The sequence below is a fragment of the Barbus barbus genome, assembly GCF_936440315.1.
Source record: "Barbus barbus genome assembly, chromosome: 28".
Lineage (NCBI taxonomy): Eukaryota > Metazoa > Chordata > Actinopteri > Cypriniformes > Cyprinidae > Barbus > Barbus barbus.
Window position 1 is genome coordinate 2,306,917 of NC_136756.1, and position 26,791 is coordinate 2,333,707.

At 36.7% G+C, this 26,791-nt stretch overlaps 1 protein-coding gene across 2 annotated transcripts in view; it reads right to left on the reverse strand.

Moving 5' to 3' along the window:
* Positions 1–25,497, reverse strand: part of LOC306847944 (NAD kinase-like) — a 37,683-nt gene extending 12,186 nt beyond the window's left edge. The window contains exons 1-8 of one of the 2 annotated variants that reach the window (XM_079382197.1): positions 25,282–25,497; positions 24,100–24,275; positions 9,549–9,632; positions 6,537–6,666; positions 4,816–4,921; positions 3,229–3,314; positions 741–843; positions 305–426 (exon numbers count right to left, since the gene is read on the reverse strand). In XM_079382197.1, the coding sequence (XP_079238323.1) occupies positions 305–426; positions 741–843; positions 3,229–3,314; positions 4,816–4,921; positions 6,537–6,666; positions 9,549–9,632; positions 24,100–24,275 (807 nt within the window). In that variant the 5' untranslated portion in view covers positions 25,282–25,497. Of the gene's footprint in view, positions 1–304; positions 427–740; positions 844–3,228; positions 3,315–4,815; positions 4,922–6,536; positions 6,667–9,548; positions 9,633–11,966; positions 12,097–24,099; positions 24,276–25,281 lie in introns of those variants that run through there. The other variant, XM_079382198.1, reaches the window with a different exon arrangement.
* Positions 25,498–26,791: the final 1,294 nt, after the last annotated feature.

Below are 26,791 nucleotides of genomic sequence, written 5' to 3' on the forward strand. Positions count from 1 at the left end.
ATCTCCCGCGATGATAAAGGCAGCGTCAGGATGTTTGTTGATGTAGCCGCTGCCTTAAAACTGTGCATGTATGTATTTGTTAATATGAGTCACATTTAAGAACATGTCTCTCTCTGTAATGCAGTGGTTTTCCAAACTGTCCTAGAGCACGCCAGCACTGTCTCCCTCATCTAACACACCAGATTCAACTCAGCTTCATCTAATAGCCATTGTAACTGCTACTACAGTGAGAACAGTAGTTTATTTTTATGTTACCCTCATTTATAATGTGATGTTTACTAATGTGATGTTTACTGGTACTCACTTGATACTGCATAGTTCTGTTCCCATTAGTGACTAAACTCATTTCCTCCACAGATCCCTTCTCTCTATATTCTTTCACTACCTTCACTTCTAGACGACTGCGTAGAATTATGGCAGCATTTCCTACAAAAAGAACAAGAAATACTGCATTAATTCTTTACATACGCACTATTTACGAATCATTATAAATATACTGCACAAAAACATGAACTAAAACATTAATTAAAACACATAAGATATTTTCATTGAATTCATTATATTTTTACATAAAGCAACATTACTCTTCCAAAATTCAATATCCTGGATACAAGGTAAATAGCTGCAAAATGCTGATGCCTAACTTATGACATAGCCTTTGGAATGGCTTGTGTCAGCTCTCTAGGCAACAAATATAAACTTTGACAAATCAGATGTCCTCCCAGAGTGTAATGACTTACCTTCTATAACCTGGGTGACCTGAGATTGGAATGTGTCAAAGTTAAATGGTGTAAGAAAGCCCAGAGAACCCAAATGGAAGGCCATGACAGGAGGCACACTCTCCTATACACACACATTTACATTTACACTTTTAAGGAGTGTTCACACAGACAACAATCTGAAGTAACAAAGCAACTAGAAGTCATTCAATTTCAAATAGAGGTTGCAATTTCTGGCAACATAAATGACATGAGGTGAGCAGATTACGTGAGAAAAGGTTCATGTAATGTACAAACCAATCAAAAAAACTGTCGTTATAAAATATAGGGAAAATGTTATAGAATACAAATCATTGGTTATTGTTAAGCAGTGAGATAAGAAAAAAATAAAAACCTGTTAGATGAATTTCAGAAAAAATGGTATCTACAACACTTCAGATAATAATAATTTGTTGCTCATTTGCCTGTGAGTTTCTTTTCCCTCTCTATCTAAGGCACAACAGGGACATATGGAGCAATTGTTTAAGCTTTTGGTAAGCGTATTTAATGCTATATTGTTTTAAGGAAAAAGAAACGTTCATTAATTCTGTTCCTCACATTTATGAATCAACACTACAATTAATTTATTCATCAGCTGCCACTGTAAATTTTAGTCAATAATCCTTATATTTAATCAATATAGAGATGCCCATTTTTGGATCAGTAATATCTATTAATGGCCAATGTTTATAATTGAGTTGATATAACTAAAAACATTGAGAAAGTTCAACTTATTATTTTTTTTTGTTTAAAAGTAAGATAAATTAATTTAGTGTAACCACTTGCCTTTAAAACTTAAAAAAATTGAGTTAATTCAAAAAGTAATTTTTTCAGTGTATAAATGATCATTTGTCATTTATCGCCTGCTTTCATTACACACTTTCTGATTTACCGCAAATGTGTAAAATTCAACAATTTGGACATGGAGCCACAATGAGATGACCATATCTAAGATATTGAACCACAGGGGTTAAAATCCAAAAGAAAAGGTTTTTAGGAACCAGAATCTAACAGAACATTAAAATTTCATTAATACTTATAGGCACACAAACTTTGGAAAAGGAATATTCATAGCACTCAGACAAATATGTTCTATGTAACTGCTTTGATGGAGGGCAAAAAGATATTTCTAGTTTCAATTAGGGGTGTGTGATATTGACAAAAATAATATCTAATATTTTCTGGGATTTTATCGATAATAGATTTAGACAATATTTTGCTGAGTGTGTTATTGTGCTGATATCTTAAGGACTGCCGTAGACAGCTGACTAATAAAGGTTTTGATATTCTTCATATTCTGTGTGGTCGTCAGTTCACACTGATAGAAATGAATCTTTTCCAATAAGGTTAAAATAATTATTACATTTTATGGGCATTTTTACCTTTATAAAGTCTTTTTTTTTCTAAACGTTCCCATTTTCTTTTGAGTCAAATTCTTACATTTAATCAGTGAATTATGAAATCACAAATCAGTATCAACAAAATTCATCTTTGCAATGCAGAGGAAACACAGCAGCTGCATCTGAAGTGGCATTTAGATGTATTTACACACTGTTTAATGCAGGACATGAATGCATTTAACCTGCAATTACAAATGCAGAAATAATGTTTTGATCTATTAAACATTAAATGTTGAATACTGATATTTGAAATAAATTAAATAATAAAAAGATACTTTAAATGTTAAATTAAAGCCCCTCGCACACCCCTAGTTTCAACATGATTTATTTTTCAGATATTCTTCATTAAATGTTTCAGCTGAATGCAACGTTGACCCACATTTGGTTCTTCACAACAGAAAATGTGTACAATTTAAACATTTATTCATGGGGTCACATTGAAATCCTCATATCTCTGGAAATTAACCATATATAGCCTTAAAAATGAATACACCAAAAGAAAAGGTTATTAAGCACTAAAAGGTTTGGGTTTGGTTATTTTTGTGTTACACTCATACTTGAGCAAACAAAAATCATTGTCAACACAACTACTTGCCAATATGCACGCAATTGTTTGTCAGCAATTCAATTAAAAGTTTTCTAGAACAGAAGTGAGCATTTTTTTCAGCATTATTGCAGTTTGATTAATGACATGACAGTGGAAGGTCTAACAGCTTGCACAGATCTATTTTGACATATCAGAATACATAGTTTAACCTCTCTGTTTACAATCTTCAAGCCACAACAACTTTTCAGAGGACACACACACACTCAAGTGCACATGAGAGCAAGTTTACCACACCCACCCTCACCAACCACACTTTCAAGTCCTATGTCTAGTAATGCAGCCCACCAATAAAGTTAGAGCTGAGACCTCCAGAAATAGAATCAGTGCGAGTGTGAACAGGGCACAATAATAATACAAAAATGTAAAAAACACATTTTGAAATGTCATTTCTATTTCTTTGACAGTGCACTTAGATTTGAATTATTCTGTCATTGTTATATAATTTTATAAAAGATTTTCAAACCTGGAAGAGAGAAGAAGCATACAGCAAAGTCCCATCTCCTCCCAAACAAATGATGAAGTCGACACAATTGGAAATATCATCATAATCTATGAAACATGTCAACAGATTGCATATCAATTTTTGACATTTTATCTTAACTTAGGAACATTGGTTAAAAGTTTTTATAGTCACTGCAATAGTTTTCCTTAAATACTGTACATGTATTAGTAGTTAGCGGTTAGCAACTGGGTGGGGGGGCCTTTACACAACACCGATTTCAATGAATAATGCCTGTTATATGTTTTGTCAGTTCATGTGCATGACAATGGCAATTTGGGGGCCTGAAAAAGCAAACGTTTGGAAAAAAAGGGTTTCAAAGTGCAACTTTTTGAAAGATATCAAAAATGCAAAGGAAAATTTGTTGTTGCATTATTGTTGTTAAAATTATGTATGTTGAAGCATACACACTAGGGATGTAACGATATCAAAATCTCACGATACGATAATATCTCGATAAGAAATCCATCATACGATATTTGTTGCGATATAAAAAAAGACAAATGAAGACTTGGGAAAAAAATGAAAATTTTGTACATTTTAAAGTTAAATTCTTCTATCTAATGCACTTTAAGAGCTCAAAATTAAGAGCTCCAACCCATGTTCCTAAGAAAGCTTAAGTCAGTGAATTGACTTGTACCTGAACTTCAAAGGGTACTCAACCCTCCTTTTAGTTTTAGGTATACTGTCCGAGTCTAAATTACATTCACACTGGCATTTTAGAAGCCAAACAAATTAGAATATAATAATAATAATAATAATATTTTTATATTATTGTTATTCCTATGACAGTAATAGCCATCTATTATAAAACAGTTGCATTAAAATGAATATTTCATATGTATATTATTTTTGCTTTACACTACAGTAGGGAAATACTTATTTCCTAATTTCTACACTTGAAAGAGATATTTTGAATTTGGACTGCAGTAACGTAACCCATTTTGACGGAAACAGCAGTAGATCTTTTATTCTGACAGAAAACTCCAGCTTTAGTGAAAATTGGCGTACAAAAAAGCGTCTCATTACAAATCTAGTGAAATGCTGTAATCATCTGTCCATTAAAATGTTGGGAATAATGCAAATGTGAAAATAAAGCATAACTGGTGGCCATTGCGTTCCCAAACAGCACATGCAATAAACCAGTTCACTGCATTCACTGTGAGCCATTCTGAGGCACGGAAAACACTGGATCATGAGCTGATCGTGTGAACGAAGTGCTATGAAACGTGCAGCGAAAACAGACTCGATGAAGGAATTATTAAGCCATATTGTGCTTTCGGTTTTAGTTCATTTGACAGATACTGTGCCAAAGCATAATGGCCCAAAACACAACAACTTCAAAGACCTTTTATGTTAGAATAAAAAGTATATTTTAAAAATCTACACTTTTTTTTTCATATTTCACATTTCATATTGTCATGTGACCACAATAATTTCGAGACAGTTTTGCTATCGCGATAACACAATACTGATAATATCGTTACATCCCTAATACACACACAACCACACAAATTACATGAAGTATAATAAAGTACTCGAATGCCTCACCTTCTCTAAAAGTGCAAATGTTCTTCTTGATGGAGACAAAGCTCTCATGAGCAAGGGATGGATCTTCAATGACTTTCCTCTCCACGTAGACAATCATATTGTTTTGCTGAAAGCCATTAAAGCAGAGAACAAGACAATGTTCTGAATGTCAATGTCAACAAAGAGCAAATATGAACAGAACTCGGGAAATTATGCTTTAATATCACTAAACTGAGGTTTTGAATTGAAGAACACTTTAATAAAAACATTTTCAAAGAAAGCATGTTAATGCAGTTAGTGACATACCAAAGACTCACATTAATACAGTATACTTAAATACCTCAACTGAATTGAGTTCATTTGTTTTATTTATCTTATTACTGACCGTTTACTTGTCTTTTTTGTAAATTCAATTCAGTTTGAAATCAAGCCTCCATTGTGCTGTAAGCTATTGCAAAAACATTATCCTATTGTAAAGACACAAATACACAGAATAAGCAAACGTTTAAGTGAGATTATAGTAATGGTAATTGATCAATGTTTGTATGTAAATAAAAGCCAAAATAAAATTATTCCATTTCACTTTGAAATACGTCATAACCCTGAAGTCAGCTGCAACTTCTGGTTCATAGGGATTTTAATATTAAAATTTTCCAGGTATTGTATTGAAGTTAGAAATTCCAGTATCGCGATCACTAATTCATGAATGTACATCAATAAGAATAAAGTCTGTTTTGTTGAAAGTAGCTACATAGATCTTTGATTTGAGTGAATATTTATTGGTGATTCATTAAATATCGCTGACTAAAAAAGAACTAGTAACTAGTAGTTTTTAGAGAAGAGTACTTTGTACTTTCAACTTAAGTACTGTTTTAGCACCAGTACTTTTACTTGTCATTGAATATTATATCAGCAATGTTGCAGTACTTGTACTAAAGTACAAATTTTCAGTATTCTTTCCACCACTGGCTGTGGGTGCTAACGAGTCTTCATCAACCACTAAAAACAATATTGGACCAAGAACAATATATAAAGAGAGAAATACAAGAGACTAAACAAGGTAATTAACAATTAACTAAACACAGGCGTGAAACAATGAGGGCAAATAAAAAAAACACGGTAAGAAAAGAACAAAGACAAAAAACTGACCTGGCAACAGTGGAAAACTGACAAGATGATACAAATAATAAATCTAAGCATTACATAGATCTATCAATTACACAAGTAAAAATACCATTACTGACTGAATTTGGCATTTGTACAGTATACCAAATAATGAACTTAATACAGTTTGCCAATATTTAATGCGCTCTGATGTTTGTTGAAATGCAAGGTTTACAGTTCTGAGGTTTACAGATACGCTAACCAGTAGATCATCAGCTTCAGTACATGACATGACTAAAGGTCATTGCACACTGAGTCCGAAATTTTCACGTGCGTTTTTCCGTATTCCTCATCCTTTCCCATCCAAATGCATGCTACGGATACGAAAACGCAGAAAATTGAACCTGATCCGAATTTTTTTATGATGGAGGAAAGTTTCAGAGGCAGCTGTGTAAACGTGATTGACACAACGTGAGGTCGTATTTATTATTTAACGTGCGAAAATTTCGGACGAAAATTTTGGACTCAGTGACCTTAAGAATAAACAATCCTTTTACAGAGCATGCCAGGTGGTCCTGATCTTTGGACTCTTTTACCTTTGAAACACATTGTTAATGAACATTTTGTGGTGTTCTCACCTGTGTCAGAAAAATGCAGAGTTCTTTGAAAGGCTGTAGCAGGCTGGCGTCTCTGATTTTCTTTATAATAAGGACACTTTTGGGTGGCTTGTTCCATGTCAATCTCCGACTGGCTGGATCTTGAATATGCCTGAATGCACAGATATGAACAAACATGTTTGTCTATATAGCATGGTTTTTATTAAACATTTAAGTTTATTGGGTGACAAAAAATAAGCTCTTATTTCATTTTGCATGGTAATTAAGAGGTCAATTGAGAAATCCATTTTCCCTGATTATTTGACATTTAAGAGGTCATTGTACTATAAAACACGTAAAATACAGAACACACTATACTACTTCCTCCAAGAATAGCTCTCATTGAAACCAAAATGACTTGTTTTATACTTCCTTGTCTTTATGATGTAACAGAGATAATTACACCAGCACAATCCTAATGCTTTATTGAGTGGTTGTTCTGCATGCGTAATAAACAAACTCCAGCTGGTTCAAAATGCAGCAGCTAGAGTCCTTACTAGAACCAGGAAGTATGACCATATTAGCCCGGTTCTGTCAACACTGCACTGGCTCTCTAGCAAACATCGTATAGATTTTCAAATCTTGTTAATTACTTATAAAGCCCTGAATGACTTAGCTCCTCAGTACTTGAGCGAGCTCTTATCACATTATAGTCCTCCACGTCCGCTGCGTTCTCAAAACTCTGGCCGTTTGATAATACCTAGAATATCAAAATTGACTGCAGACGGCAGATCCTTTTCCTATTTAGCGCCCAAACTCTGGAACAATCTACCTAACACTGTTCAGGAGGCAGACACACTCTGTCAGTTTAAATCTAGATTAAAGACACATCTCTTTAACCTGGCGTACCCATAACACACTAATACATTTCTAGTATTCAAATCCATTAAAGCATTGTTAGGCTGCATTAATTAGGTCAACCGGAACCGGGAACACTCCTCATAACACACAATGTACTTGTTACATCGTAAGAAGAATGCCATCTACGCTAATATTAGTCTGTTTCTTTCTTATTCCGAGGTCACCGTAGCCACCCAGATCCAGTTCGTATCCAGATCAGATGGTGGATCAGCACCCAGAGATGACCTCTACAGCCCTGAACGTCAGCGGAGACCAGGACACCGAGATGAGCGCCAGAGACAGATCTCCAGTGAAGACCTTGTCACCTAAACGGTCATCGGGACAAGACCACGGGAACCAGATGAGTCCTCTGCACAATCTGACTTTGCTGCAGTTGGAATTGAACTGCTGGTTCGTATGGACAGAGGAGAACTGGCCCCCCGACTGAGCCTGGTTTCTCCCAAGGTTTTTTCTCCATTCTGTCACAGAGGGAGGTTTGGTTCCTTGCCGCTGTCGCCTCTGGCTTGCTCAGTTGGGGACACTTCATTTCCAGCGATATCGCTGACTCGATTGTACAGATACTATTTAAACTGAAATGGCGACATCACCGAATTCAATAATGAAATGCCGTTAACTGAAAATTGAGTGTTTACTATTGTGCTTTTGCATTATTGACACACTATTTCCTACTTGATACCGTAAAGCTGCTTTGACACAATCTGTATTGTTAAAGCGCTATATAAATAAAGGTGACTTGACTTGACTTTCATAAATGTATCATGCTCAGGGGCCACCAAAAAATTTTAACTATCAGACAATTTGGCTGATAGATGAAGTCTGTAATACCCAGGATTACCACCAGTATAAGCTATTTTTAACCCAAAGCCTGTTCATCTTATTCTCAGTGTATCAGAAAGAAAAATAAATTCATAGAATCAGTTGATATGTACTGTACTGTCAGTATACTTTTACATAATTACTGTACAAACGCTTATAGAGCATTAAAATCTTTTTAAGAACCTCTTTTTAAACCTTCAAATAAAAATTCATTAAAAGTTTTATATATCCTATCCTCTCTCACTGATAGGATAAGAAATCTGACCCTTTTCCTGCTTAGTTCTATTAACTGGAATAAATAATAAATAATAAATACATAAAATACGGTAATATGTAATTAACTTGTAATATAGTTTTATATAATTCACATTTCACATTTCACAAATGCTTCTAGATCATTCAAATACGGTGGCCGAGAAGTGCAAAACAAATCACGATTCTGAAAACAAAATACAAACACAAATGCAAATCTAAAAAACAAAATAACAATTCAGAAAACACAACAATAATTACGAAAACGTTATAACAAGTAAGAAAACACAATGACAAATCAGACAAACCGGAAGAGGTTTGAGACAACGCCATTGGTTTGGGAATAGTTTACTCACCGCTGACTGGACGAGACATCTGTCAATCAAGGTGTACAGGAAGAACGAGAAGAACAACAGCAGAGTCAGCTGAAGCATCAGCTCCAGTGGCGCAGATGGTAGATCGCGTGTCATCGTGTTTTTTGACGTGATCGACCCGGGTTCACTTTTTTTTCTCCCTTTTCAAATCTCGTATCTCATCGGAGAGGCATTTATTTTCAATAGAAATTAAGGAAATAATCCAAAAGTTGAAAATAAAGTATCGGGTAGGGTTAGGGTAGTAGGGCTTTATTGTACCAATAAGGACCAAAATAACTTATTTTGTTTTTGGATTTGTCATTGTGTTTTCTTACTTTTTATAATGTTTTCTGAATTGTTATTTTGTTTTTTAGATTTGCATTTGCATTTGTAATTTGTTATTTTCTTTTCAGAATCGTGATTTGTTTTGCACTTCTTGGCCACCGTATTAAAATATTTATTTATTTATTTTTCAGATATAATATCTGAAAAACTGTCTAAAACTATTCCATGTAGTTTTTCAGTCTATTTTACTAATAATTATTATTTAATAATAGAAAACTTTTTACTAAAACAACAATATAGATATTAGTCAGCCCATGATTACACAACACCTTGCTAGAAAAAAGTGCCTGAAAAGAAGGACCATAAACTCTAACTTGTTCGACTGTATTGTAAAACGGACTACAGAAATAGTTAATAAAGGACTCACATGACAGCTTTAGGATTCTTCAACATGCAGGCTTTGGGACCAAATGTGGTGACAGGGCTTGGACCATGAAGTGACTGTGTCCTCCTTTAAAAGAACAGAAAAATTACCATTTAAAGTTTTAAGTATATATTGTAGCTGCAAGTATGACAAAGTGCCCAAGCGCTGTTGTGCCATTGGCATTTGTCTAGAAATCTAGACATCAACAAATCTAGAAAAATGATGCGCAGTGAGCACATACATTTAAATGAATAAATATGAAAGGGGGAAAGGACATGACGTGTGGCCAAGTATGGTATCCCATACTTGGAATTTGTGCTCTGAGTTTCAGCCACCCAAGTGCATACACACGGCAGTGAGTAGTGAACAAACACACACACACACACACACACACACACACACACAGATATTGTTAAGTGACCATTCATGCACACTGTAGTATCATGTTACATAAGACAATAAATAAGATTTATATTTCGCTTTTAATCAAAACTCACTTTAAACCACCACGAGTGTTTGTAATAACTTCCATTTGCCATCTAATGTGTGTTTTGGCCATGTAATGTTGCTGAAATATGTTATGTCCTCTGTGTCAGTACAGCGATTGCGGAAGAGAGAAGGCATATAACGTTATACATACCAACAGACAGCGCTGGAAGGTGCTAATGCTTATCAGTAAATTAGTAGAAAATGAATAGAAATTATGATTTTGTCTGAGCTATGCATTTTAAAACGAGTATGCACTAGTGTAGCATAACAAATGTGTAAACTGAAAACTATTTGAGCTTTATTAAAATTATTTGCACTGATTAATTGTGTTGGATATATTTTGTTCCTTTGTGCAGTGGCTCAGGAGGCTTTGAGTCTGTATAAACATCAAGAAGCTGAAAAACAAAAAAAACGTTTTTTTTGAGATAATGTAATCTTGTTCAAATTGATTTCATAAAATTGGTATAGAAAAAAGTATCGTTCAGGAGCATTACATTATAAAATCAAATACATTATAAAATCAAAAGTTGCATCTGCTATATAGGTTATTCTGATAAAAACCATATACTGTGACAAAAGCTTCAAAGACTATTGTGAAAATTTGATACCATCACATACCAAATGTACGTACAATTTAATAGAACTATAAATAATTGCATAATTAGCCAATTAAATAGAGTCTGAAGAAAAATCATTTAAAAAAAACCTTGTGTACTGTCTGTATTCTGATAAATTAAATTATTGTGCTTGTAATTGTCTCATTATATCCCCTAATTAAGCTAAAAGACATCATTTGAAATTGCGCCCCTACATTTTTTTAATGCGCTCCTAAATTTTTCAATTTAGGAGCACAAGTGCTCCTTGGGAAAAAGGTAAGCATCAAGCCCTGGAACACCATGATTCCTTTAAGTGTTTTTTGTCTGTGTTCGTCTGCCCCACTCCCCCTCCAAAAAGCTGTAAACCTTGGGGAAAAACTGGAAAGTGTAGAAATGTAAATGATATGATCACAGATCATAAAGTAGATGTGCTATGTTTGACAGTAACCTGGCTAAAACCAGATAAATGAGTCTATCCCTCAAGACAAAGTGTGTTAGGATCTACTCATAATAATCATAATTTAGACAGGACCGTCCTTTGGCTTTGGGCGGTGCAACCGAGTTATTTATATCATCTTTCTGAAGAAGTCCTACCAAAGCCATATCATCTGCATACGTAAAAAGGTTAAAATTAGAATTACGAATCATAAAATCATTAATACACAATGAAAGTAATATAGTTGATATAACACTTCCTTGAGGGCCCCCGTAGTAACAATGCATTCATCTGACAGCTGACCATTATACCATACCCTATGAGTATAAAACTAAACGTCTTTAATCCACAGTACCAGATGCCCGTTGACACCCATAGATATCTACCGTTCTAACAAAATATCAACCTTCATTGTGTTAAATGCTGATGTAAAGAGAGAAATAAGATTCTGGCATATGCATTTCAATTTTGTAAATGAGTTACAAAATTCATCCTAGTTAACACAGCATCATCAGTGCCCCTATTTCATTTATATGCAAATTGCAGAGGTAATACAAAGCATATATGCATGAATAACAGTACAAAATGTTTTTTGTTAGGAGCAGGTAAAATTAGTATTAGTGACTGCCAATCCATGTACAGTATGCCAGTGTGCATGAAATATGGCACTCATTGCTTTGAAAAGGTTAATGCTTACAGCTTGATACATGTAACATTTCTTAAGCTTTTTCTGTTATTCAGATATTTTGAAAAGTAATTCTATGTTAAGTTATATATATATTTTTTAATTACAATGTTTAAGTATTAAAGTTGTTTTAAAACTAAAAGGCTAAACCATTCGATGCCTGACTTTAAAAGAGTTTAATTTCTATAGTCTATTACTTTTTGAAAGTAACTTACCCAACACTGGTAGAGACCATGTCAATCGGGACACAGTTGATGCATGGAGCTCTCTTCTAAGGACAGGTGTGTTAAATACATGCAAAATATGCAGAGCAGTGGTACGTGAGGACAGGAATTGAGAACCACTGACAGAGAACACTGTCTAACACTTGATGGTCACTCTGTCAATTCTTCGTCATCAGTTAGGAATCTGGGTGTGCTCTTTGATAGCAATCTTTCCTTTCAAAGCCACATTTCTCACATTTGTAAAACCACATTTTCCACCTTAAAATATATCTAAATTACGATCTATACTTTCAGGGTCAAATGCAGAAATGTTAATTCATGCGTTCATGACCTCAAGGCCAGAATGTTGCAATGCTAGGTGGTTGTTTTGCGCACTTAAACTCCAGCTGGTTAAAAGTGCAGCAGCTAGAGTTCTTACTAGAACCAGGAAGTATCATATTAGCCTGGTTCTGTCAACTCTGCACTGGCTCCCTATTAAAAATCAAAAAGTATTCTTTTAAAATCATGCTAATTATTTATAAAGCCCTGAATGGTTTAGCTTCTCAATGCTTGAACAAGCTCATGTCACATTATTGTCCTTCACGTCCGCTGCGATCTCAAAGCTCTGGCCAATTGTTAATATCAAAATCAACTGCCGGCGGTAGATCCTTTTCCTATTTAGCACCAAAACTCAGGAACAATCTACCTAACACTGTTCTGGAGGCAGACACTCTCTGTCAGTTTAAATCTAGATTAAAGACCCATCTCTTTAACCTGGCTTACACATATACCCTATCATATTTCTATAATTCAAATCCATTAAAGAGTAGTTAGGCTAATTAGGTCAACTGGAATACTTCCCATAACACCCGATGTACTCACTACATCGTAAGAAGAATCTACGCTAATATTAGTCTGTTTCATTCTCATTCCAAGGTTACCGTAGCCACCAGATCTAGTCAGTATCCAGATCAGATGGTGGATCAGAGATTACCTATACAGCCCTGAATGTCAGCAGAAACCATGTCAATTAGATGAGCCATAGAGACAGATCCCCTGTGCAGACCTTGTCAACTAAATGCCCATTGGGACAAGACCACAAGAACCACATGAGTCCTCTGCACAATCTGACTTTGCTGCAGCTTGGAAGTGAATTGCTGGTTCATCTGGCCAGAGGAGAACTGGACCCCAAATGAGTCTGGTTTCTCTCAAGTTTTTTTTTCTCCATTTCTGTCACCGATGGAGTTTTGGTTCCTTGCCACTGTTGCCTTTGGCTTACTTAGTTGGGGACACTTAATTTCAAGCAATATTGTCAGCTTGATTGCACAGATACTATTTGAAGAGAACTGAACTGAGCTGGATGATGACATCACTGAATCGACAATGAAACTGAAAAAAATTATGAAAATTGATGAAACTCAACGACTTTAAAGGGGTCATATGATGCTTTTTTAAAGATCATTATTTTGTGCATCTGGTGTAACAGAATATGTTGATATGTTTTAATGTTCAAAAAAACACATTATTTTTCAAATACTGTACATTATTGTAGTTCCTCTATGCCCCGCCTCTCTCAAACGCTTCGTTTTCTACAAATCTCCTCCTTCCGACAGGCACAGTCTGGTCTGATTGGCCAACTGAAACAGTGCATTGTGATTGGCACAAGCGCATGTCAGAAACGTAAGGCCCCTTTCCATAATCGCGAGCAAAATAAATGTAAAGACAGTTAATAATGTCCTTAGTTTTACCATCTGCTCAAGCCCGAGAGGAGAACAGAGTCGCGTGACAGACACAGTGATGAAGCTTGTATACAGTGGTGTGAAAAAATGTTGATGCTGATTTTTTTTTTTTCATGTTTGTCACACTTTAATGTTTCAGATCAAACAAATTTAAATATTAATCAAAGATAACACAAGTAAACACAACATGTAGTTTTTGAATGAAGTGTTTTTATTATGAAGGGAAAACAAAATCCAAACCCATGACCCTGTGTGAAAAAGTGCTTGCCCCCTAAACCTAATAACTGGTTGGGCCACCCTTAGCAGCAACAACTGCAATCAAGCGTTTGCGATAACTTGCAATGAGTCTGTTACAGCGCTGTGGAGGGATTTTGGCCACTCATCTTGGCAGAATTGCTGTAATTCAGCCACATTGGAGGGTTTTCGAGCATGAACCGCCTTTTTAAGGTCATGCCACAGCATCTCAATAGGATTCAGGTCAGGACTTTGACTAGGCCACTCCAAAGTCTTCATTTTGTTTTTCTTCAGCCATTCAGAGGTGGATTTGCTGGTGTGTTTTGGATCATTGTCCTGCTGCAGAACCCAAGTTCGCTTCAGCTTGAGGTCACGAACAGATGGCTGGACATTGTCTTTCAGGATGTTTTGGTAGACAGCTGAATTCATGGATCATTGATCACAGCAAGTCTTCCAGGTCCTGAAGTAGCAAAACAGCCCCAGACCATCACACTACCACCACCATATTTTACTGTTGGTATGATGTTCTTTTTCTGAAATGCTGTGTTACTTTTACGCCAGATGTAATGGGACACACACCTTCCAAAAAGTTCAGCTTTTGTCTCGTCAGTCCACAGAGTATTTTCCCAAAAGTCTTGGGGATCATCAAGATGTTTTCTGGCAAAACTGAGACGAGCCTTTATGTTCTTTTTGCTCAGCAGCGGTTTTCATCTTGGAACTCTGCCATGCAGGCCATTTTTGCCCCGTCTCTTTCTTATGGTCATGAACACTGACCTTAACTGAGGCAAGTGAGGCCTGCAGTTCTTTAGATGTTGTTGTGGGGTCTTTTGTGACCTCTTGGATGAGTCGTTGCTGTGCTCTTGGGGTAATTTTGGTCGGTCGGCCACTCCTGGGAAGGTTCACCACTGTTCCACGTTTTCTCCATTTGTGGATAATTGCTCTCACCGTGGTTCGCTGGAGTCCCAAAGCTTTAGAAATGGCTTTATAACCTTTTCCAGACTGATAGATCTCAATTACTTTCTTTCTCATTTGTTCCTGAATTTCTTTGGATCTCAACATGATGTGTAGCTTTTGAGGATCTTTTGGTCTACTTCACTTTGTCAGGCAGGTCCTATTTAAGTGATTTCTTGATTGCGAACATGTGTGGCAGTAATCAGGCCTGGGTGTGGCTAGAGAAACTGAACTCAGGTGTGATAAACCACAGTTATGATTTAACGGGGGGGCATGTGGGTTTGGATTTTGTTTTCCCTTCATAAAAAAACCCTTCATTTAAAAACTGCATGTTGTGTTTACTTGTGTTATCTTTGATTAATATTTAAATTTGTTTGATGATCTGAAACATTAAAGTGTGACAAACATGCAATAAAATAAAAAATCAGGAAGGGGGCCAACACTTTTTCACACCACTGTATATTTGTGCACAAGCCGCGGATAAGACAGCCGACTCTACTGTGATGTGACCCTCTCTCTCTCTCTCTCTCTCTCTCGCACACACACACACACACACACACACACGACACACAAAACTCTGCGTTTAAACAGTCAATAGCAAATACTTAAACTAATAACAAAACATACTTACAGTTGCTGATTCAGCAACGCCAGATTGTCAAAGCACAGTCAGAATTACCTCCTCTCCTAGGTTCACGAAACGGTCGTCCATAAAATGTGTTGCTCTTCTGTTATAAGTAATCTTAATGATTCCTAATTGCTTCTACTTTCGGAAGGCCAAATAAAGTGCTTTTGCTTTCACCTAGAAACACACAGCGTCTCTCTGACACGGCTGCATCAACACTACTGCGTTTACTGAAACCACGCCTTCCTTCTTTGCGTGAACATTTGAGCGGTGTTTTGCACGTATTTCCACATTGTGACATCGTAGACATGTGGGGGTGTGTTTTAATGAGCCATTTTAGGGGGCATGGCAGTCTTAACTTTGATAAAGAATATCTCTTTGGTTTTGAGACTTTAGTCTTTGCAACTTCAGGGATCTTATTTATGCCTGTAACACTGCAAAGAGAAAGGAAAACTTGAAATCGCATCATATGACCCCTTTAACTGAAAAAATTTTTGTTATTGTCCTCCTGCATTATTGACACCGTTTTCTTGTTTAACACTGTAAAGCTGCTTTGACACAATCTGTATTGTATAAAGCATGATATAAATAAAGGTGACTTGATTTCATGCATCTGAGTGATAGATAATCTGCAGTTTATCATTCAGTTTAATAGCATCAAGTTAAAGAGGGTAAATTTGATCATTCAGCTGTACTGTGCAAATGCATTTCAGACACTTAAATTATGTTATTGCTCTGCTCATGCAATAAATGCAAGCCCTTGAACCCAGATAGCAACATATTGTAGGTCCAGATTCGGACCACATATGGCACATGAGGAATGATGATCTGGCCCACATGTAGCATGGAATAATGGCACTTGGGTGGACTTCTCCTCTTTGCCAGATCTGGGCCAAAAGCAGGCCAGAGCAATGCCACATGTCAGCCAAGTAAACCACACTGGACCTTATCTGAGCCACAAATCTTTATATATTTTTTATAGAGTCTTCTCAGCTTGTTAACAAGCAAATTCACTGAAGGAAAAAAAGAGTACAGAAAAAAAAAGAGACAAACAGAAACTAAATAACTACAACTGGCTTAAGCCTCATCCTTAGATGAATTCAACTGAAGATTAAAGACTTTAAATCTCTGGATCATGTGACGCTTTCATGAGCCAAGATGCACGTTAGCTGAACTCCGTGTATATAACTATCTTTTACTGTTGTTCGTCTTTTTTTTCTTACATTTGGGGTAGTTTTTTCGTTTGTCGTTGGTCTGGAGATGTCACACAGTCGGAAACTCGCTTATCTTTCACCATCATCCTCGTTAATTAAGAAGAAAACAAAACCAGCAGCCACGGTGGGCCGAGCGGACATAGAAGTCAATATGGCGTTCACTATAAAGCGATTTGAGGACATTTTGAAGGCTGAATTAGCAGCGATGCACACCTCTCACATGACTACAATTCAGAATATATGCTATAAAGTTTACTTTTTAATCGGGGAACAGAGAGAGCAGAAAAAAGTGATCGGCGAACATACTGGCCATCTGGATTCTCTCGAGCAGCAGGTGACTGATTTACAAGACCGCAGCAGCGACCACGCAGTAATCTCCGCCTGCTGGGCCTACCTGAAGGTGCCGAGAAGGATGACCTGATTGGCTTTCTGAAACGGTCACTGCCGATCTGGATCCCATCCCTCGTGGGCAGAGATATCGAGATCGAACGCGCACATCGACTTTACTCCAGAGCTTCAACTGATCTCTCCAAACCGTGTTTCTCTTCAAACTGTTACGCTACAATGACAGGAATTTGAATCTTAATGAAGCAAGACGCCGCCGCGGCCCTGTGAAAGCGGGTGAAGGTGCGATGTTGAGCTTCCTCCCCGACTTCTCTCCCGCGCCGGCAAAGAAGCGGAGCTCCTTCAGTGCAATACGGAAGGAATTGATAGAAGCAGGTCTGCAGACCTTTCTTCAGTATTCAGCTACTCTGAGGATCATCATGAAACACGGCGAGACCAAACTAATGCACTCACCGGACGAAGCGCGTCAATTCCTGAGCTCCATTCCCGCTCCTCATTCTCCTGGGTTGGACGTGGCATAAGGGTTTGATAATACCGAGTGACTCGAATTCTGATTTACTAATCTAGATCTTCATGTGACAATCGTCTACTGGCAGTTCTTCATGTAAGCAAGGAAGCATGGTATCACTAATGTACAGTTTTCAATGTACATGATGCAATTATTTATACTTGTTTCCTCGTTATGGAAAGTATACTTTTTTTTTTTAACCCCACTTTATTACTCGTGTGAATTCGAAATAATAGGCAAGGCAAGGCAAGTTTATATATATAGCACATTTCATACAATTCAAAGTGCTTTACATAAAAGAAAGTGAAATAATCATTAAAAATAATCATCACAGCAGTAAAAACAAGGAATTTTAAAATTATATATAAATTGATTTAAAATTAATTTAAAACAGTTTAGAATAGAAAATGATTACATAAAATACAGTGCAGTCAGTTCGGACGTAGCACAGTGCTCATTCAACAAATCCACAGCTAAACAGATGAGTTTTGAGTCTTGATTTAAATATGGCTAATGTTTTAGCACATCTGATCTCTTCTGGAAGCTGGTTCCAACTGTGGGCGGCATAATAGCTAAAAGCAGACTCCCCTTGTTTTGTGTGAACCCTTGGTATTTCTAACTGACTCGATCCTAATGATCTGAGTGGTCTGTTTGGTTTATATTCAGTGAGCATATCAGCAATATATTTAGGTCCTAGGCCATTGAGTGACTTATAAACGAGTAAAAGTACTTTAAAATCAATCCTAAATGTAACTGGAAGCCAGTGTAAGGACCTGGGGACTGGTGTGATATGCTCAGATGTTCTGGTTCTAGTCAGAATCCTGGCAGCAGCGTTCTGGATGAGCTGCAGCTGTCTAATGGTCTTCTTGGGAAGGCCGGTGAGGAGACCATTACAGTAATCCACCCTTGCTGGTGATAAAGGCATGAACAAGTTTCTCCAAGTCTTGACTGGAAACAAAACATCTAATTCTTGCAATGTTTTTGAGATGATAGTATGCTGATTTAGTTACTGCTTTGACATGACTACTGAAACTAAGGTCTGTCTCCAGAATCACACCAAAATGTTTGACTTGATTTTTAGTTGTAGTCAAGGTATGCATTCACCTTGAGAACTTCATCTTTGTTTCCAAATGCAATAACTTCAGTTTTCTCCTTGTTTAACTGAAGAAAGTTCTGGCACATCCAACTGTTAATTTCATCAATGCATTGGCAGAGGGAGTCAATGGGGCTATAGTCATTTGGAGATAAGGCTTGGTAAATCTGGGTATCATCAGCATAGCTGTGATAGGCAATTTGGTTCTTCCTCATTATCTGATTTAGGATTAATAGGGCTAATGACGGTTATCTTATTTTGCATGGTTATTATGTTATACTGGCTGTCTGTCACTGATTAAGACAGGGGAGGGCGGCAGCCTGGGGTCTTCACCCCAGTCTGTAACGTTTTATAGGGTGGATTTTCTTTATGTTAATAGATTTTAAAGGCAGACTTGAGTTAATTCATTTGCAGTGGTATAACGTTCTCTCATTTGTTCAGTTCACTTATTTGTTTGATAGTAATGACTGAAATTAATATAATAAGTTGTAATGTCAATGGTTTAAATGGCCCCCATAAACGTACAAGTTTTTTAGAATTACTGCAACGATGATGTTCATAGATGCAATAGTAAATATTACGAGGCAAGGTCATTTTCGTAAACGAAATGGGGTTATCTGACTAATAGACGCAGAGCGGTTTAAAGCTTTCCTGCATGGGTCCTGTTTAGTAAACGTGCACCAGCAATACTTAACAGAACACCGACCCGTTATCCCACAGCAGCACTAATTTATTTCTTTAGCCTACCAGACCAGAACTGTTTGACATAAAGACCGAGAGTCACGACCCGAACTGAACCCGCATTAATCTACAACATCAGGAAGGCAAACTTATTAATTTTCTCATGTAACACAAGCAATCAAACCAACATTAGGCAAGTTGGTGCTTTGAAGAAAAACAGACATGATAATTAACAGAAAAAAAGATGAGAACGCACCTTTCTGTAAACAATACAAAACTTGCCCTAGCATCTTGTGATCACTGCCAAACTTTTGAACAAATAAATATGCATAGGCTAAATCACATCACACGCTTATAATCCTTTAAATATGCCTAACATTGCCGTTATTATTAAATTTCATTCATCCCACACAATTATGATTTATGCGTGGACGTTCACAGAAAAGTGCGCAAGACACGACAATTACAATATCATGATTATGGTTAAATAAGACAAATAAGACATATAACCAAATTAGGCAATGTTTATTTTCATATTAAATATCTCAACACACCATTAGATATGACATTAAGCGCAACTTGTGTAGATTTATGTAGTAAAAAGGCTTGCTTCCTTTGGTGTATTTTTGTATACTTTTACCGTCTATCAATCTCAGCATGGGTTAATTTTGTCGCTAAACGTTTGCCTCACTAAGGTTAAATTATGCTTTTAAATTAAGTCTTTCTTTGGCCTTCGCTCTGGAAGTGGTCTGTTGATTCTGCTAAACTTTCATTAAAACTGAAACGAAAACGGAAACTAAACTATATAAAAACTAAATAAAAATGTGTTCACAAAATACAAACTAAACTAAAACTAACAAAAATATTAATGAAACTAATAAAAACACAACTGAATTCCATAGCAAATTTGAAAACGATATTAAAATAAAACAAATTTAAAAATTCAAAACTATAATAACCTTGTTACGAGGTGGTCTCTTTTGCTGCGACTGACAATAAAACTAAAGGTGTTTTGATAACTGTTTGAAGAAATTTAAATATTTCCATTTTAGACAGAAATGGAGATAATGCTGACAGAATTGCCCTTGTGAAAAGTAATTCTCCCCACTGATAATTCTGTTGTTTCTGCTTCAGTTATTTGCTCTTTTCTTCTCAAACAATCATGCAGACCATTGTCCATAACAACTATCTGGTCTAAGGATATCAGTGGTGACTTACGAACTTTGTTTTCTGATCGGATTTGGGAGACAATCATATCATCCTCGAAGAGCCCAGATCATTGGATGATCCATTTGAAATTGCTGCATGGACTCTGTCTGTCCCCTTTGGGGCGCTTCTGTGTGCATGTATCGCCTTTCCCAAATTGCAGTTTATGTATGTCCACGGGGTGCATGTTAATTATTTATTAATGTTTTTTGAGTCGTTCTGTTTCTTATTTTTGATGTGTAATTTTTGTATCACTGTATGTTATTTATTTTTTCGTGTGTTTAAGTTTGCTTTTAAATAAAATGAAAAATTATTGTTAAAAAAAGACTTTAAATCTCTGAAGATCTCAGCAGAGGAGGATTAAGCAACTCCACAAACAGCATTACCAGCTTCACTCATTACTAACCAGACTGACTTTATTTCTGTTAGAGGTCTATAGAAGTTCTTATTGAGAATTAACAGGGGTTTAAATCTAATGTTTGTTTCACTTTAAGTCACCATAATGGTGAATGGTGATTCCATTAGCTGGGCTCTTAACTCTTATTATTAATAATTTGTCTTCTTTGGCTGCTGTGACAGTGTGTTTGACTCAGTTGCAGTACATGGTAGTTTGCTGTTGATGGTTTCACAATTATCATGTAATGGCCTGGTTCGCTGAATTTATTTGAATCTCAAAGCGGTGTAATTTAATGCTTTCACATTATAAACCCAGTGTTATTGCAATGTCAGTTGCAGCATCAGTTTGAAGATATAAAAAAAAAAAAAGGTCTGATGCATATGAATGCGCCATGAACAATGGTGACAAAATATTCAGCTAATCGGATCAATTCTGGACATCATAAAAAGCTACTAAAAGACAACAAAAAAACAGCAAAAAATAAAATAAATACATGAACCAAAGGTAGAGTTAAAGAAAATAATAGGACAATCCAGCTGCGTAATGTATTCATGCAGTTATGCATGCTGGGTGTTTTGTACTATGTTACCCAACCAGTTGCATTGCAACTTTCCATTTTCCATTGCACCATTGTTGAGGTTCATGTGTTGATTTATGATGACTTTGTGTGTTATTGGATTTCACCTTTTTGTGCTCTTTTTTTTTTTTTAATCTTTAACTGGTTCTGCAATACTATTGATCTTAGGCTGCAGTTTTATACAGCAAATGTATCATTGGCACAACACGATCGTTAGAGTCAAATGGCACTAGTGAATCAGGCATTTCATTATGATGACGAACCATCAATAATTGACTATCATCACCTGATCTCATTTTGTTTTTACGTGCTACTGCAAATGTGTTTGATTAACACACCATGACAACAGCCAACAAAGTCAAGTTAATTGTAATAAGAGTTAAGAGCCCAGCTAATGGAAACACCAATCACCATTATGGTGACTTCAAATCAAACAAACAGTAGATTTAAACCTCTGTTAATTCTCAATAAAAATTCTGTAGACATCAAACAGAAATAAAGTCAGTCTGGTTAGTAATAAGTGAACCTCTGCTGAGATCTTCAGAGATTTAATGTCTTTTATCTTCAGCTGAATATTCATCTAAGGCTGTGGCTGCAGTCAGTTGTAGTTCTTGAGTTTCTGTTTGTCTCTTTTTTTCTGTTCTCTTCTTTTCTTCAGTGATTTTGTTTGTTAACAAGCTTAGACAAGCTGAGAGGACTCTATCAATAATATATGAAGATTTTGTGGCTCAGATAAGGTTCAGTGTGGTTTATTTCTTTGGTCTCGGCTGACACGTGGCATTGCTCTGGCCTGCTTTTGGCACAGATCTGGAAAACAGGAGCAGTCCGCCCAAGTGCCATTATGCCATGCTACATGCGGGCCAGATCATCATTCCTCATGTGCCAGATGTGGGCCGGATCTGGGCCTACATTATGTTGCTATCTGGGAATAAACAGGGTTTAACTTCAACTATTCAGGTAATGTCAATGGTGTATGACCCATTTTAAGGGCAGCCAGAATTCCATTTTAAAATCAGTTCATGCTATTAGAAATGTATCCTCATACTTACAAGTAAAGCTTTATATTATGAGATTTTATATTTTTTCTGTAACTTTTCTTGCTCTGAAAATAACAATTTCACCCTATATTACTCAAATATTCCTCAATCTAAATAATACAGTATTATCTGATATATTTCTCAAGGTCTAATATGCAAACAAAGAAAACAAAAAAAGCAAAAAATATCTTCTGCTCATGCAAATAAAAATGATAGCAGTAAAACGGCAGTATTTTATCTTATAGAAACTTATTTCTATGCAATGAAAGCCTTATTTCAGCAGTGGCCACACAGTATAAATGGTTTGAGCGATTTGACTCAAGGTTATAGAGACAGAGCGACATGCGTCATAATCTGAAAACCACGCCCACCGCTGGCCAATCCAGCGCTCTCCATGTCATTTCTGACTTCTAACAAAAAACAGAACAATGTCTAAAAGCTACTGTAGTAGTGAGTGGGGCGGGGCCGAGAGCCGTGGGAGCGGAACGAGGCCGGTGGAGTGAATGATAATGAGCTACACCTGCACCACTCACCGGTCTCGAGTCCCACGGAGGAGCTCCGGAAGGATAAAAGGAGGAGTGATGACAGTGGAAGAGGAGAGAGGACCAGGCCTGGATTTTAGTTCGTGTTTTGTGTCCGGCAGTCATCCGTGAGGGGCTGCCGCTGTACTTTTATGTTTGTTTATTTTTATTATTAAATTCGCAAATGTTTGCCGGTTCCCGCCTCCTTCTTCCCGACCTACGAACTTTGTTACAGCTACTGTGTGACGAGGTGTACAGTAAATAAGCTATAAAAAAAACAGAATTATGTTTTTATAAGCTGTCGACCCAAAAAAATGAGCATTTGGGAACTCAAAAGTAGAACGCAATAGTCATATTACTCTGCGAACTACGCCAACTGGAGGGAAACGTAATCGGCAACAGGAAACATTCATTATTTTTAACCATGCCAAAGGATTATTTCACCACCCGATGTGAACCTGAGAGGAGGAAACTATTATATTAAGAAACTACATTTTATTGGTGTATGTCAGTGCCCCTTTTCCTTACCATCCTTTTGTTTGAGAAAAGATTCAACTGAATTGCCCAACATGAAACACCCCGACATCTACAACTAGTGTCCTTAAACGCTTGTTTTTTGGGGAGATAGCTTATAAAAATGTAGTTGTTTTTTTAGCTTGTTTACTGTACACCTCGTCACACAGCAGCTTTTAGGCATTGTTCTGTTTTTTGTTATAAGTCAGAAACGACAAGGAGACAGCTTCCCCAATACAAAGTCAATGGAGGGGGTTGGATTGCCCCTCTGGTGTGGGTGTGGCCTAAGTGTGCTCTGTCTCTATAGCGCTTATTGTGAAAGAGCTGTCATCATCTGATCATGTGATAGTTAGTTGCTGTCCTGAGGAGGGATCAATCATGTGCTGCTCAGAAAATGTGTTGAGAGTTATGGACAGAATGGAAAGGACTAACACTTTGTCAGCTGAAACACACATTAACAGACAAGACTTGTTTAGACTATCTTGACAGAGAGTTTTGTTTTACCTGAACTTGGCAGAGCTAGATGCTGATGGCACAGACACACTTCTGGCTTCAGTTCTGTTCCGGAACACTTTTCCACGGAAAGGCTCCTCACTGCAATCACAGCCCGAGCTACAATAGAGAAAAGTCTCTGAGTTTGCATCTGACTTCAGCGTCCACTTAGACTCAGAATCCTCCATCTGGATGCAAAAGATGAAACAACACAGCAAACTATGAGTGTGAGGTCACAGACTGGATACACATAGAAAGATACAGCCTTTTTTTCTCAGGCCTAACATGCAACATGCTGTGTTCAGCAAAAGAGTTGGGAAAATCACACATAACAGAGAGGAACAAGTTATATACTACAACTGTTTGACCTATCTATGTTCCTCATCATACCCTTAGCCTGTTAAAGCTCTTAAGATATTAGACAAAAAGTCAAATAAAGTTTTTATTTATTTATTTATGAGCTGGGAATTCCCTTCAATTTCACATAAATCGATTCTTAAAGTCAAAAAATAAATATTAACAAAAATAAATAAATAAACAAAATGAATATTGTAAATTTTGATTTCATGCAGACTTTAATGGTTATGAACCACCCATACTCAAGGAGTATTTAAATAAAAATAACAAAAAGGGTACACAAGAGCTAACACAAGGGGGGGACTTTTAGTTAGTTATCTTGTGCTTTCAGAGGATCAGAGGAACCCATGATTGGAGAATACAAGACAGAACTAAAAGTATTTCTTTCTTGTACTTATTACTTTTATATTAATGTGAAAATGATCCATATTGGCTAAATGGCATAAATGAAAATGAACCACTAGCAACATTTGTAAAAATGAAGTTGATGAAATTAAATGTCACTTCCCACTTCTTCTTAATACAGAGGGACGCCCTATAACCGTATCAATGCACAATATGCCATTCTAGTTCCTAGACAAAAAAAAAAAAAAAAAAGAAGAAGATCTGTAGATTGAGAATTTATTATTACGAAAAGCATGAAAGTTTACACTGATTGTCACTTCTTGTTTTTAAGCTTGTGATCTGTCTGAACAGCGTTTTTGTCGCGATGGCCACAATCCTGTACGCATCATTATGCGCGATAAACGCTTAGTTTTACAGATTATGTTATGAAATAATGCATTTAAGTATAGATTGAGTGCATTAGCCGCTAATGTGGCAGCTGAGTCGCAGTACCTCACTTAGGCGTGATCCCGATCCGTTCAAACAAACAAACAAATATTTAGCCCACTGTATGTCTAGCACTACAGCAGACGCTATGCCCTTTGACTGTGACGGCAGGACATTAATACTTCCATTGCTGTATGTTCCGGGAGGGAGACAGGGCTAACCGGTCAAACAGTCTCTGTTCAGCTGTCATCTGGACACGAGCGAACACTTCCTGGAGACGACAGCAGACCTGCACCCATTGGATTATACAGAAAGGCGGGTCTTGCTCGGAGTAATGAGTATTCATTATTTAAAGCGTCTTTATTAGAATTAGAATTAGAATTAGAATGCTTTATGTCATTGTACACAAGATACAACGAAATTACAGAGCTTCTGCGTAAGGTGCGTGGTATAATAGACAAAAAGAAACCAAAAACAAATATAGCCTACAAAGAGATGTACAATTAAAATATTTAAGCTAAGACAAGAGAATAAAGATCATGGAAAAATAAAGAATTGCTTGTATGTAAAAATAAGTAAATAGTAAGTAACAGCTTGTTAAAATGATTATTGCACTGATCTGAGGTAGACTTCTGGCTCTGAGTAAAACTATTACACAATATTATTACACAGTATTACACAGTGCACTGAAGGAATGGGGACATAAAAAACATTGCACTAAAAAGTGAATATATTGTACTGGAATATTATGCTGCTCTGCACTGAAGGAATAAAGATATAGAAAAACATTGCACTAAGAAAACTTAGAGATTGCATAGACATAATAAACATATAATACACATATTGCACTGAGTGAGATTGGGGGTTCAGTGTGATCATAGCTCTGGGGAAGAAGCTGTCCTTGAGTCTGTTTGTCCGTGATTTGATGCATCTGTAGCGCCTGCCGGAGGGCAGCAGGTTAAACAGGGTGAGAGTGGTCTGTTTCAATGTTCTGAGCTCTGCTGAGGCAGTGGGAGTTGTATTATTGGCACAATGAGCAAAGAGATTAAAAAAATCTCTCAGAGCGCGTTTGAAATAGGCTACCAAACACAGAACCAGCAGAATAGACAACTTGCAGCAGGATGTACCTGCCAAAGTATGAGGAACCAGACACTGTTGCCAATTTACCTATTAGCGTGTGTGTGTGTGTGTGTGTGTGTGTGTGTGTTTACAGTCCTTGCAATAATGTAAAAACAGTAATTATTCAGAGATGGAAAGTCCAGGGGTCATACAGTAAAAGTCCTGCCATATATGTATTACACCCATAAACACAGCCAGCTGATTTCACCAGAGGAGGAACCAGGATGCACAATTTGGGGGGCTTTTATATTTCTGGGGGCCGGGGGACTCTATGGGGGGGTGCGGTTGGTTTCATGTAAGTGCTCAAAATGCATTATTTGAGTAACACTTAACAGTGCATCAGTGATGAACACCTGCTGTTAACAAGCAGCATCATTGAAGAAAAGAGAAACATAAGAACAACAACTGACTTTAGCCACAGCCTTGGATGCAATCAACTGAAGAAAAAAAAAATAAA